Source organism: Propithecus coquereli, unplaced genomic scaffold (genome assembly GCF_000956105.1).
Source record: "Propithecus coquereli isolate 6110/MARCELLA unplaced genomic scaffold, Pcoq_1.0 Scaffold148, whole genome shotgun sequence".
In the NCBI taxonomy this organism is placed as follows: Eukaryota; Metazoa; Chordata; class Mammalia; order Primates; family Indriidae; genus Propithecus; species Propithecus coquereli.
The window spans coordinates 3834461-3848166 of record NW_012139191.1 but is presented as its reverse complement, the minus strand read 5'-3'; the positions used below and the strand labels follow the sequence as shown (position 1 = coordinate 3848166).

General features: G+C 48.7%; 1 protein-coding gene across 1 annotated transcript in view; it reads left to right on the top strand.

Annotated features, from left to right (window-relative positions):
• Window positions 1-11839, top strand: part of DSCAM (Down syndrome cell adhesion molecule) — an 834101-nt gene extending 822262 nt beyond the window's left edge. The window contains exon 32 of the mRNA XM_012640078.1: window positions 10927-11839. Coding sequence (XP_012495532.1) covers window positions 10927-11225 — 299 coding nt within the window. The 3' untranslated portion in view covers window positions 11226-11839. The remainder of the gene's footprint in view (window positions 1-10926) is intronic.
• The last annotated feature ends 1867 nt before the right edge of the window (window positions 11840-13706 follow it).

Below are 13706 nucleotides of genomic sequence, written 5' to 3'. Positions count from 1 at the left end.
CAAGCAGACATCAGAATCTAGCTTTGAATTTGCTGCATTTTTAGGACTTGTACATAACATAAAATGCTAATCATGTGGTCATTCTGTTGTCTTCAATAAGCGGTGACTATTCCTATCTTTAAAAACAGAAAACAAGCAAAAATAAACAAAGCTCTCTGTTCCTCTGAAAAACAACTGGAAAGCTTAACAGCTTTTCTTCCTCTGGGTCAAGGGAGCTTCCCATATCCCTTCTTGGTTTCGGGTAGCATTTTGAGCCAGTTTCTAACACTCTTGGATTACAGCTTCTTCTTTATTCATGATGTTTATCCCAGGTAATCGAGATGCCGTTGCATTTCTTAAAGCTTCAAATACACACCCCAGTGCAGCCTGGCCCGCAAGCAGTGGGGCACGTGTCAGCCCCTTTGGAGCTCTGCACTTGTGCTCTCTGGGGCCCGGCCTTAAAGTTATGCAGCTCAGCTCCTCCCTTGATGAATGCGCTTGAGGTTTTGCAGCCAGAAATGCTTACTCACTGCCTGGTGCCAACTCGTTGATTCACTGAATAACCAGTTATTTGAAGCAGTTATTGGATTTTAATTTTAGGATCCATTCATTGTGTACATCACTCTCTCTCCTGAGTGTGTGTGTTTAATACCTGAGGATGGAGAATGAGAGGCGGGCCCCAGGCAGCAGAGAGGCCAGAGCACTTACCTGAAGGAGCCCTTGCCTGCAGGAGCTCTTGCCTGAAGGAGAGCTGACCTCCCTACAGGTCGGTGCTGTCCTGAGTAAGGCTGGCCATCTTGTTCTCAGTTGTCATTTGGATCATGCTGTTTTCTCTCTCTGAAGTCTATGTGGCTCTTGAATCAAAATTAGACTCTAGAAATCTTCGGTGCTAAATAAGCACAACTTCACGTACCTGAATCTCTCTCACCACCTGAGGACTCAAGATCTGCTCCCGGCAGGAACACTGGCTCAGACTTCTGCTCCCAACTGGAAGCCAAGGCTTCACACATCATTTGTCTCGAGCAATCGTGTCTCCTCCTCCTCCTTCTCCTTTGGGTCGGGCAGCTGGGGCCCCAGCCTTGAGGCTGGCATCCTCCTCCTCTCTTTTGCACATCACTAACAGTCCATTTCAAACTTTCTATCATGAGTGTTATTCTAAGGGCTGTGGGTTAGGGTTAGGGTTAGGGTTAGGGTTAGGGTTAGGGTTAGGGTTAAGGGCTGTGGAAGGGGCCTCCTTTCCAATGCAAGTGCCTTGATGCCTACACATATGCGCATAGGCACACACGCACACACGTACACATGCATGGGCACATGTGCACATGTGTGCACATGTTCATGGGCACATAAGCACACATGCACACACACTTGCATGGGTGCAACACACATTGCTCTGGGCTCTGCCTTTTTAGAGAAAGCCCTGCTCCTTTCCTCCCAACCTCCCTGCTTCCCTGTCTTCCTCTGGCACACGTTTATTGAGTGCCCCCTGAATAACTGGCCCTGTTTTTGGAGTTGTGAGTGCAGCGGTAGACAAGACCCACAGAGATCCCACCTTGAAGGGGCTCACATTGCTAGAAAGGAGACAGACTCTAACCAAGCAAACAAGTAGTATAGTTTCAGATCGTGCTAAGCGCTGGGAAGAGAAGTAAATGAAGGAAGGGGATAAAATCTAGCGGGGATATTTTGGAAAGGATGGCCAAGGAAGGCCTCTCAGAGACAAAGGGATGCGAAGGACGTGATGACACAATAGGTAAAGCTTGAGAAGGTCCAAGAAATCAAGAAATAATACAATGCTCCGCTCATGGGAGACAGCGCCCCCTACACACACACACACACACACACACACACACACACACACACACACACACACACCAGTGAGATGTCATGACAAACCAAAGCAACATGAAGGTCCAGGGAATAGGCGAAAAGGTAACAAGAAGACAGAAAGACCATCACCATCCGACGAGGTCCTGTGTGGACGCTGCCAGCACCAGGTTCCAACGCATCCTGCATCCCACGCAAGGAAGAAAGGAGCCATCGCCTCGACTGATAGAGCCAACCCTGTCACGTGCAGCCCCCGCTCCGGCTTCCCACTGCTCTCAGGCTACAGACCTCTGGGGCTCTGGGGATCAGCCCTGTCTCCCCACCAGCCTCAATCCCTGGCTTCCAGCCTCCATGCCTGCGGCCTCCCACGACTGCCAAAGGCACATTTCCTGGCTCTGGCATTCTCTCATCTCCAGCCTAACACAGCTCCTCCTTGGGATGATTACAGGGCCGTTGAGACGGGTCTCCTTGTCATGCCAGAGCAGGGACCAGCCCCCAGCCAGGGTCCTGCTCGGGGTGGTCCCCGGTGTGTGTTTCTTCAGGGGTCTCATGTGGGAGCTGCGTCTCTCTTTGAACCTAATGGATCCTCCTCCAGTGGGTGCTCTGAAATTCCTGCTAACGAGTTCTAAGCTTGCCTAAAATCCAGGGAAGATTTTTCTAATCCTGCTTTTATTCAGAACTACTTTCTTTCAGAAGACTCATGAGCTGCAACGCACTCAAAGCCCTACTTTCATACCTCGGTGCGGTTTTTAAAGTTCACCAGCAAGTAGGAGGATCACAATATCGATGAGCTCTTAAAAATGCATGAAGCCTCCTAAGTACAAGCCAAGAATGGCAATAGAATTCGTGTACATGGACCTCTGAGATCAATCTCACATTATTTATTTAGGGTTTTTCCTGGTTGCTGTTTGGGAGTGAAGATTCATTTACCAAGAGAGATTCATTTACTAGTTTTCATTACCATGCTGCAATATTAATATTAAACTGAAGAAGTGTTAGAACCCATCTGCCTCTAGTACAGACAGACGCCATCCTTCCTTTGGGAACTCGTCTTTGACATTGCCGTGTTGCTGCAAGTCGGAGCTCTCTGGTTTTCACTGAAATTGCTAGAATGCAAGAACTCCTGCCTTGCTTCTAACTTTTGCATCAATATCCAGCTCCATCCAAACTTAGATGTCAAACCTTGCTAGAAATCGATGAAAATTATTTTTTATGTGTCCCCAGAGGAGATTCCAGCCTCTGAGGACTGTGATTCGCTTTCATTCCGCACGAACTTGGGAAAACAGATGCGCGTTTTCACAGGTTCTGACTAACAAAGTATTGCCCACAAGGAGGAAGAAGGGTATTGCAAAGTGTCTCGGACTATCTGGCCCCCACGAATGCATTCGTTTGTTCCCCATTTGTCCCCAAATGTCCAAGCTTGCCTAAAATCCAGGGAAGATTTTTCTAATCCTGCTTTTATTCGGAACTACTTTCTTTCAGAAGACCCATGAGCTGCAACACACTCAAAGCCCGGTTTTCATAGGTGAGATAGCTCAGAGCATAAGAAAGACCCTTTTAGGCTTAAAGGTGTCCCTAGAAAGCATCGTGTCCCTTTCATCTGCGTAAAGACAAGGATATGAAGGCTCAGAGGGTCACAGCGCTGTTTGGAGACAGAGGCAGGATTTCAAGGCAGAGCTCTGAACTCTCTGACTAGTGCCCTTTCCGTCGTGATTCAGAAGGTTCAGAAGGAGAAAGACTTTGGGTTTTGTCTTCTGACCACCGTTCCGTGGGACCATCCCTTATTTTCTTCCATGAACTGAGTCCATAACTGCTCATGAACTAGCCTTCTGAGGTTGAAGAGTGCAAGTCCTTATCCTGGTCGCATTCAACATTGTGTAAGTAAAACGAAAGTGAAATAAGGATCCACTTGGAGATACGAAGTTTGATCATCTAAACCGGGGTTTGTGCACGGCAGCAACATTCCTATTTGCGCAGGAGAGTGCTTTGTGCTGGGGCGTCCTGTGCACCGCAGGACGCTGAGCGGCATCCCCGGCCTCTGACCCGTAGACACCAGTAGCACCCCCCTCCCATTGTGACAGCCAAAAATGTCTTCAGATTTATCTCAACATGTCCCCTGGGGGCAAAAGCGCCCTCGGCGGAGAACCACTGATCTGGTCTTCAGACCTCTTCCGCCAGTGTGGTGCGCGGCAGGGGCAGGAACCGTTGTTTGAGGATAGATGAATGGGATGCGCATCCATTGTAGATTTTCTGAATCAATTCACTCTTGCTTGTTTCAGTATCGATTTTGCCATCCTTCTTCCAAAGCTGAAATACATTCAAATTGTGTGTGTGTTGGAATAGATTGAGAAAGTTCTGGAAGGCTTGCGTGTCTTGTTTTCAGCTAAAACGAGGCAGGTTTAATCCAGCAGTTTTTACACTATCAGCCAGCTGTGGATCGGATGTGGCCGTAGTGGGGGTGGCCGGCTCTGGGCACAAACTGCAGGTGGCCGTGGGGACCGCAGGGGAATCTGCGCTGGCTCAGGACAGGGGGCGGGGGGTGTTCGTGATGCAGAGTGGTCAGGGACAGGGGAGAAATGAGAACTTTCAGAGACAGTGGCACTGAAGGTCCCGGAGGGCAGTGGCAGGAGGATGAGAATGGAGCGTTATGTCCAGCAGTAAGGCATAACATCGCAACAGCGGCCACATCGGCCTCACCCCTCCAGGCAGCAGTCGGAGCCGAGGCCCGGCTCCCTCCGGCAGGGCAGTGATGGGCGCAGCTCGGGTCCGTCTGCCTGGATGGGAATCGGGTGCCCCAGGGAGGGCAGGCTGCTGGCTGTTCTCGGGCACTGGGATCTCTAGGGCTCCCCAAGGGCTGCTTCATCGTCGGTAAAGCACGTGTATTCTCATCGTGCCCACCTCTTGGGGGCCTCTCTCCACTGCTTTTTACCACTGTCCCATGGGGTCAGTTCCCATGCTCCCCTTTTCCATCTGCTGTTCTCTATTTGTGACTCTTCATGTCTGGTTTTCATCTCTCCATGGATCTGCGTGGCCTGTTTCTTTCCTTCTGCCACCCTCTGTGCGTGCGTGAGTGTGTGCGTGTGTGTGTGTGAGTGTGTGTGTGTGTGTGTTACCATCTCTCTCATCCCCCACCCATCCTCCAGCCTCATCCATCTCAGCCTCCTCTGACGCCAGTCTGCCCCAGCATCTCAACTCTCAACTCAGTCCTCAGAGCTCTCCCCTCCCCACAGATGTCCCCACCTCCTTTAGCCCTTGTCCTCATTGCATGCCTCTCACTCCAGGGCCTTGGGCCTCCGGGGCAGAGCACATGGGCTCAGGGTATGCAAATGCGCAGGTACGACCCACACAAGTCAGCAGGCGGACCTTGTCCCAAAGGCCCAGATGGGACTCTGTTGGCCCCTGTATTCAGGGTGGGTTTACGAAGGAGACTTGAACTGAGTTCAGCCAGCTGGGAGTGGCAGTTGGTGAGCAGGGGGACGAGGCACGCGGGTGAGGCCAGGCCGGCCCTCCCACTGTCATGAGGGGGACCGAGTCCGGCTGCTTTTCTGGTCTGATTTCCCTCCCTTGTCTCTCTCTCTCTCTCTGTCTGTCTCTCTCTGTCTCTCTCTCTCTCTCTCACACACACACACACACAGACATTTTTCTGTCTTCCAGCTGTCTCCTTATCCCTCTCCTACCTGTGTCTTTGCCTTCTATGCGCCTTTGATTTCATGGATAGAAGTTGCAGCACAAGGGAAATAAAACAGAAGGAAAGAAATCAGGGAAGGAAGCAAAAAAGAAAGAAAGAAAGAGAAAAGAGAGAGAGAGGAGAGAGACAGAGAGGAGGGAGGGAAGGAAGGAAGAAGGCTGCGAGGGAAGGAGGGGAAAACGTGGAGAAATGTAGGCCAGAGGGAAGCAAAGAGGAAGAAGTAACATAAAAGAGTGTGCAAACTGTTACCAAAAGTATTAGTGAATTCTGCTTAGCTGTTTTACTGGAAACAGAGTACCAAAAGTGGACTTTGGTTTTGCCGGTGCATGTGGCAGACGGATTTAGCACACAAGGATGCTGAGGGCACGTGTCCCTGCTGGACGTGAGCACCCATGGTGTGGTGACCCCATGTGGTGACCCTGGAGTTCAAAGCAGAAAGGATCCTTGAACCTCTAGGTCACTGCTACGTTCAGATGCCTGGGAGAACTCGAGAGCGTCCTGGCTGATTAGCTGCGGAGCGTGCGGCTCCATGCCGGGGACGGGTCAGCTGGGGAGGGCTGGACCAAACTGTAAAGGCCCGTAGAGACAGATCCCCTAATCCAGGTAAAGTTTTACATGCATTGTCTAATTAAATCTTCACCACAGCCCTCGATGGTAGATTCTGCTATTATTCCCATTTTGTGGGTAAGGAAACTGAGCCCACATCTATACCAGTCAGACGAATGCGGGCAATGTCAGCCTGACCTCTACTGCTCATCACCACAGCTGGAGTCGAGGTTCCCGCGTGACACAGGCAGGTGGAGGGCGGGGCAGGGGGTGATGAGAAAAGCCGCCTCGCCAACATCCACCGTCTCCCACTTCACGTCTCTCTTCCTGAAGCAATGATTGCGTGAGTTGTCCTGGCACGTTAGGCATCTGGAGAACCCAGGAAATGGACCGGCAGCTAGAGGATCCAGCGTCACAGCGGGTATTTGGACGAGCACATGGGCTGGGATTGTAATGGGCAAAGCTTACCGCTGATCACTCCGGTGCTTTCTTCCCCATAAGTGCGTGAATTCCTGCGAGAGCTCATTTTCAGCATGCACACGGTCAGACGGGCTGCTTTGGGTGCTAATCAGGAAACACACACTGCCTAGGGGAGCTAACAGAGCACCCTACAACTTCACAAAGCTTGGCCTGAACCGCTGATCGCTCAGAGGTAGTGTGTGCTCAGAGATACTTGGCAGACCTGCAGTGCACAAACACGGGAGTCCTTGTATGTAAAGACGTAACACGGGGCTGTTTCTGTTACGGAGGATTTTCATTCCTCACCAATCTATATTTGAGCTACTTGAACCCCTGGAGCACTACATCCAGGGAGCCCCTGAAGGCAGGATGCAGTTATTAGGAGCCTTGTCTTTTGATTTCAAATACGTTTGTTCCGTCCACCCTAAGACCTGAGCATTCTGTAATCCAGCTGGGACCAAGAGGCTGTTGCTTTTTAGGGTTTAATAAGCCCCGTGCATTCAGTGGGGAGTTGCTGGAATAGAGATCTATCCCCAAATCTGTTACAACACATTACAAATATACCAAGTGCTCATGATTGAGTTGGGTCTCAGAAACAGCAGGAGGCATTCTTGACCTACATTCTGAAATAACCCTGGAGGTAAAAGTCTTCCACATTTTCTCAGATATTTGAACAACAGGATAAAAATGATATGACTCATGCAAATAAGTAAAAACACAATTTAATATAATTTATTTACTGTGCTCTTAAAAATAATGACAGATAATCACTTGTAGGAAATTGGATATATAAAAATACACAAATTTCAAAATTGGTCAGTTAGTGTGTATTGAGTCACTTGCAGGATGACCTTCACATTACAAAAGAATTTTCCAATTTACTTCTTAACGACAGCACTGTTAATGCTCTCATGACATTTGTTTGTGAATAGTTAACCCCTAGAGAGAGAAAATTGAAGAATATATCCATGAATATGCATGAATGTTTATATTCATAAATGAATGTCAATAATTTTCAAAGCCATAAAGTTTTAAGAATTAAATACTTGCATCTTTCAGGAACAAAGCCGATATGGCAAGATGTTCCTGAACCCTCAACATCAGAGTCTATAATGGGAAGCCTCAGGCCATCATTTTTCTAAGCCAAAGTCCAGATGCATCAAGCTACCAAAACCCTTTTCACAAGAATGCCAAATTATGTAATTTCTTTCTATAAGAGTTTTATGGCCAATTTATTTTCTAGGTACTCATTTTTGGGCTCCCTTTGATCCAGTTGGCCGCATAAAGCCAACATTCAATGAGAGCGCCTTTGATTTCAGTGAGCCAAACCCAAAGTGTCACTGGGGTCATTTTGGCAAAGTACATGCTGCAGTTCTTAATGAAATCATATAACTACCCAGCATCGCTTAATAGAATAAAGACATCCTGAAAAAGCCAATGAGAAAATGCTAAGTGAATTTCTGAATCGTAAATAATACCCAGTGGCATGACAATGTAATAATGCAAGGACATGCAAATCATTTGGTAAATTTCCCAAGAATAAGGTCACCGTCCCTCTTGTCCTGGGAAGAAAATGTTAAGAAAAGTAAGAGCATTTTGGAAAGTCTTATGCTCATTTAAATTGTATGAGATGCATTTTTCAGTGCTTGTCTTGGTTTTATTTATTTCCAGTGCTCTTATACCCTTGAGTAGTCCTTTCCTTCTATTATACTGGTTATTCTCCGTCAGTGGGTAAACTTGTAGGCATTTTCTAAGGTTCTGGGTTTAATCACACATCACTTCCATTGCCCTGTTAGCATGGCAGCCGGCCAGTGGCAGCCCTCACTCGGCACGGGTGATCTTGCAAACCCCAGCCCCGCGCCTTCAGAGTCCAAGACCTGGACAAAGAAGGCTTGATTGGCTACTGTGAGCCAATAGGAAAATAGGGAAAGTAGGGAATATTTTGAAGCAAAAGAAACAAGAATTTTTAGTTGTTTTAGATTCAAAAAGTGAGCAATGCATTGTGCTAAAGATGTATTATTAAGATAAAAATGCCAACTAGGTATCTCCTCTTGGGTGTCCCCCAACCACATCAGACTCAACACGTCTGAAACCAAACCCATTATCTTTGCCATCAAAATATGACTTTCCCCCTATGCATCCTTATACAGTTAACAGTTCCACCGTCACCCTAATTTCATGAGTTTAGAACCTGGAAGGAGTCACCCCACCCCTCCTTCTGCTTCACCACTTCCACTTGCCATCAATTCTGAAGCCATCTTCCTTGGGCCTCCTTCATGTCTCACAATTTCACCTCCTCTCTACATCCCACATCTGCCCCCTGAGCTCCGATCATCATCACATCTCTGCCCCTGCACCTCCTCCTCCCTGGGCTTTCAGCCCCAGGACTGCGTGCCCCAGCCCGTTCTCTAGCCAGATCTTCTCACCTGGCATGCCATGAGTTACAGATGTGCCAAGCTGGTGGGTGCCTCAGATGGTGAGATGGCCGGGAAGGGCCCTCTGAGTTCATCCCAGCGTGCTGCACAGATAGCCCTTGTCTACATGTCTTGAAGTGAGAAAGGTGGATTCACTGGGCCGGAGGAAGTGCACTGTCTGTACTAAAATACAGGGCCAGCCCAGCTCAAGCGGTCCCGTGTTGGTTGCAAAGTGCATCTAGTGGCTGGGCCCTCATTGAGCTCAAGCATTTCAGGGGATGATGAGATGCATTAAAGTGGTGAACCAGGGCCATGAAGACGGGAATAAAAAGGAGTGAAGAGACATTTTGCAGTAGAATTAACCTGGAGAGGAAGGTGTCAATGAGGACTCCGAGGTTTCAAGGATGGAAGGATGGCACTGACATTACTCGAGAATGATACGCAGGAGAGAGCAGCATTTGGGGCTGGGGGTGGGGGCTGGCCTTCATGGGCTGAGTTTGTAGACCGTGGTGTTCAAAATTCAGGACAGATGGACACTCATGTGGAAATTCCTAGCAAAGCATCTGAAATTCAGAGAGCAAAATGGAAAAGGTAGATGTGAGAGCTGTTTATTAAGAGATGCCACAAGCAGCCAAACCTCTGAGAGAGAGCTGAGAGCAGGCCACCGGGAAACTCTGTACTTAGGGGGGAGATAGAGACAAGGATCCGGTAAGGGAAGTGAGAAGTGGCCGTCAGAGACACGGGAAGAGACCAGGAGACCACAGTGCCGTGGCGGCTCAGAGTTCCATGAGCGAAAGTATCAACAGCATCGAATGTCGTAATAATATAAGTAGGATGAGGACCAAGAAGAAACTGCATAATTTAACACTCAGAGGTCGTAGTTGATTTCAATAGTTGCTGATAGAATCTGTCAGGTCAGGTTTTCCAAGAAGCGGATGTCGGGCAGATTAGCTATGCAAGGGGTTTCTTGGGGAAACTTTTGTGAAGAATAGAGACAGGAAGCAGGAAGAGTCAGGGGCACCCAGGGACCACAATGCGGGTCTGACACCTGTCAGGGTTGGGCAGGAAGAGCCTCAGGCTGTAATGCCCTTCTGAGGTGGCTGCAGCAAGACCACTGGGAATCCCCGAGCACACGTCGCCTGTGAGCAAGTCCCGCGCTGGGCAGCAGTGGTCTCCAGGGGACCCCGTCGTGCTTGTCCCTGGCTGTGGGCAGCCCAGAGCAAGGGTAGCCTTGGTGTTTGAGGGATGCAGCTGGAGGCCATCAACGATCTTTCCCCGTGCGACAGGTGTTCCTGAAGGAGACATGAGGGTCCATTTCCATGGCATCAGAGGGCCAAAGTAAGGGATGTTGAGAAGGGAGTAGAAACACCAATACTCTGTTTAACAACTCCTCTAAGCTGTTGTTACCTCTATACACAGACAGAAGAGACACACGGAGGAGGGTGGCAGGTAGGCAAGGCCTGGCGAGGAGGCCACAGGCTGTGGTGTTTTCAACTCTGTCACAGAAACCCGTAACCACGTGGCTGGCCAAAGTCACGTGGTTTTGTAGAATTGACAAGGCAAGAACCAGCTCTCCGTGATAGTTTCCTCAGCATCTCTGGCTCTCTCCTCAAACCCTGTCCCCTCCTGGTACCCCAATCACATGCCGGGTTCAGTCTATCCAGTTTGTACCCGGTGGACACTGTTCTTGCCTTTAAGATACATATTTTTTTCAGTTGTGGTGTTTTGAAGACTCTTGTTACCTCCGTTTCTCTGGTTCAAGTATGACGTTGAAGAGCCTAAGTTAACGCACGGCAGGGAAATGAGCCCTTCCCGTGCCCGGTGGAGAGGTGCGGGGACGACCTGACTTTGTGGGGGGCTCTGTCGAGTTGTCTTGGAAACTGCCCCTGCGCACAGTGGCATTTCTGCCTCTGCGTGTGTTTACCAAATGAAGAAACCAACTAATTGCTCTGTGTTTGTTTCCAGGTGACCTCATACATTTGCCTCCATACCTTAGAATGGACTTTTTATTGAATCGAGGTGGTCCAGGCACCAGCAGGGACCTGAGTTTAGGACAGGCGTGCTTGGAACCTCAGAAAAGTCGGACCCTGAAGCGCCCCACGGTCCTCGAGCCCATCCCGATGGAAGCCTCCTCTTCCACCTCCTCCACGAGAGAAGGACAGGCGAGGCAGCCGGGGGCCGTGGCCACATTACCTCAGCGAGAGGGGGCAGAGCTGGGACAGGCAGCTAAAATGAGCAGCTCCCAGGAATCCCTGCTCGACTCTCGGGGCCATTTGAAAGGGAACAACCCCTACGCAAAGTCGTACACCCTGGTATAACAAACAGCATGACTGGACCGTGGTTGTAAATACAATTTAAACAATTCAATCAAAGCTACCTTTTTTTTACGGAATTCCAATATTTATAATTAAAGAAAATTGCCAAAATATATTAAAAAAAAAAAAGAGAAAATACTGAAACCACAGACAGTGCAAAGACTCTCCTGCTTTTTTTCTGTCTGAGTGTGAGCTCCATCTGCCTGGGCATCTGATTTTTTGGGAAAGAAGTCCAGTTTTATGATCTTCACAGGCTACTGCATTTTTACTGATTTTCTACCAAGTGCATGGGGGACTCATTCAACCTTCTGACTGGAAGTTCTATCACACAAGAGTCAAGAGAGAAAACGGGGAGGGGGAAATCAGCCGATCTGTGAATTGAAAAGGAACGCTGATTTGGGGGCGGGGCAGACTTCAGTCACGTTCGCACACCTTTCTTTCCCATTAGAAACCGGGGCCTCGATTTGATCTTCTTTTGTTGTCAACTAGGATGAGTGCCGTCAGTGAAGGGGTGGGGGGGAATCAATTTGGTTCTCTTTTTTGTTTATTTTTTAATTTAATGAGACACTCTTTGCATTTTGTCTAAGCGAAATAAAAAAGAAAAGGTCGTCTGCCTTTATTTCCATGTCTGCTTCTCTTGTCTTCTACCCATTGCTGGGTCGTGTCTCCTACTGATGTTTCTGTTTGGAAACACCAGGCCTGAACCCAGAGCCCAGCTCAGTCAATCAGAGAAGATACTGAGGCCCCGAACCTCTCAGGCATCGCTGGGGAGAGCAGAGAGGGTACCGCTTCTGCTCTCAGGCTGGAGGTGACAAAACGCAGGCTGGTCTCCGTGGCAATGCAGGGCCGGCCAGAGCGGTCCAAGCTCCCTGCAAGGCTCCACTCCTTGCCTGCCACAGCCAGGGATCAGCAGACCATGGCCTGTGGGCCAAACCCAGCCTCCTGGTGTTTTTGTAAATAAAGTGTTATTGGAATAACATGCATGCACTATTTGCTGTTGTCCATGGCTGTTTCCGTGCCACAATGGCGGAGGTGAGTGGTTGCAACAGAGACAGTATGGCCCACAGAGCTTAAAATGTTTCCTACCTGGCCCTTCACAGGGAACATTCACCCGACTCCTGCTCTGGAGTCACCGAGACCCAGCTTGAGCCCCTGGAGGAGGACTCTGCGTCCCACCCTCTGTGACTTGCTCTATGTCTGCTGTGACCGGCATCCAAATGTACAATAAGCCATCTTAATACGTGTGGTCTCCACCCACTCCTCTATACCCAGGGGAAAGCTAGTCAGTAGCAAGGGCTGTTGCTCTGATATCTAAGGTTTTAGTTTCCTTCCTCTCACTTTAAATTATTTACCATGTGGCCCATTCTCGGAGAGAACTTAATTTGTAAGGGGTATGAACTGCGTTCTTCATCCCAAGACCCTTGCCCAGTGCGCTCTCAAAACAGCCAGTCACCCTCCCTTGTCCCCAAGGCCCCCATTTCAGGCTTCCTCCGTAAATGGGAAGGATAACCTGGGCTTCCTGTCAGAATTTTGGCATTGACCAGAAAACGCGATCAAATGCCCACCCATATAGACTGGTGCTATTAATAGTTATTAGCATCGTGGAACATATTCAGAAACGTCTTTCCTTCCCTCCGTCTTTTCCATCTTCTCTTCCTCCTATTTATTTTCCAGGAAGGTCCATTTTTCTCTTAAAGTCAGTGACACAGAATGAGTCCAGGACTGTGTCAAGACACCACCCGCGGACTCTAGCATTAGACGACTCTGTGAACGTGAGGGGCATAGTTTTTCTTGCCGTGGTTTCAGAGTTCAATCCATGAGGACATGTTCGCGTACTCACAGACTGCTTTTTTTATGCAAAAGAAACAAAATGCTACTTTCTGTGGGGGAAACAAAATTAAAGCTCTATCTTTCATTAGCCTAAAACTTCTATATTCCCCAAACTTAGAGGTTGAGCTTTTTAAAATTTTTCTCTCAAGCTGTACAAAAATAAAAAATTCTACATCCTGTCTGCCTCTGGAATGGATTGCTTTCAAGACGTCTGCCTTAGAAATGCTCATTAAAGTGAGTTCAACATGCAAGCACTGTATGAGAAGTTCTCCCCTTTATCTTTCACACAGGAGCCCAGTGTTACTGTCTGCAAAGGGGTCCTGAGCTGTAGGTTAAAGGGGAACTGTATACTAACAAGACCATTATTAAAAGTGATAACAATCCATTTCTTCTGGACCTCTGTCTGTCTCTAGTCTAATTTGTTTAGGGGACATCAGCCTATTAACCCAAGTGTGCAAAGGGAATATTTTATCTTAGAATGGTGAAACACAGACACATTTTTTATCCTCTGGCCAATAGCTACCAGGTCGACGGAGGGTTCCCTCCTCAGCGCCCATCCTGCCGGCAGCCTGAAAAATGCCACCTTCCCTAAGTGAGCAAGGGCTCCTGTCAATACACGGCCAGTGAGCCACACGGCACTCGGCGCTCGTACTA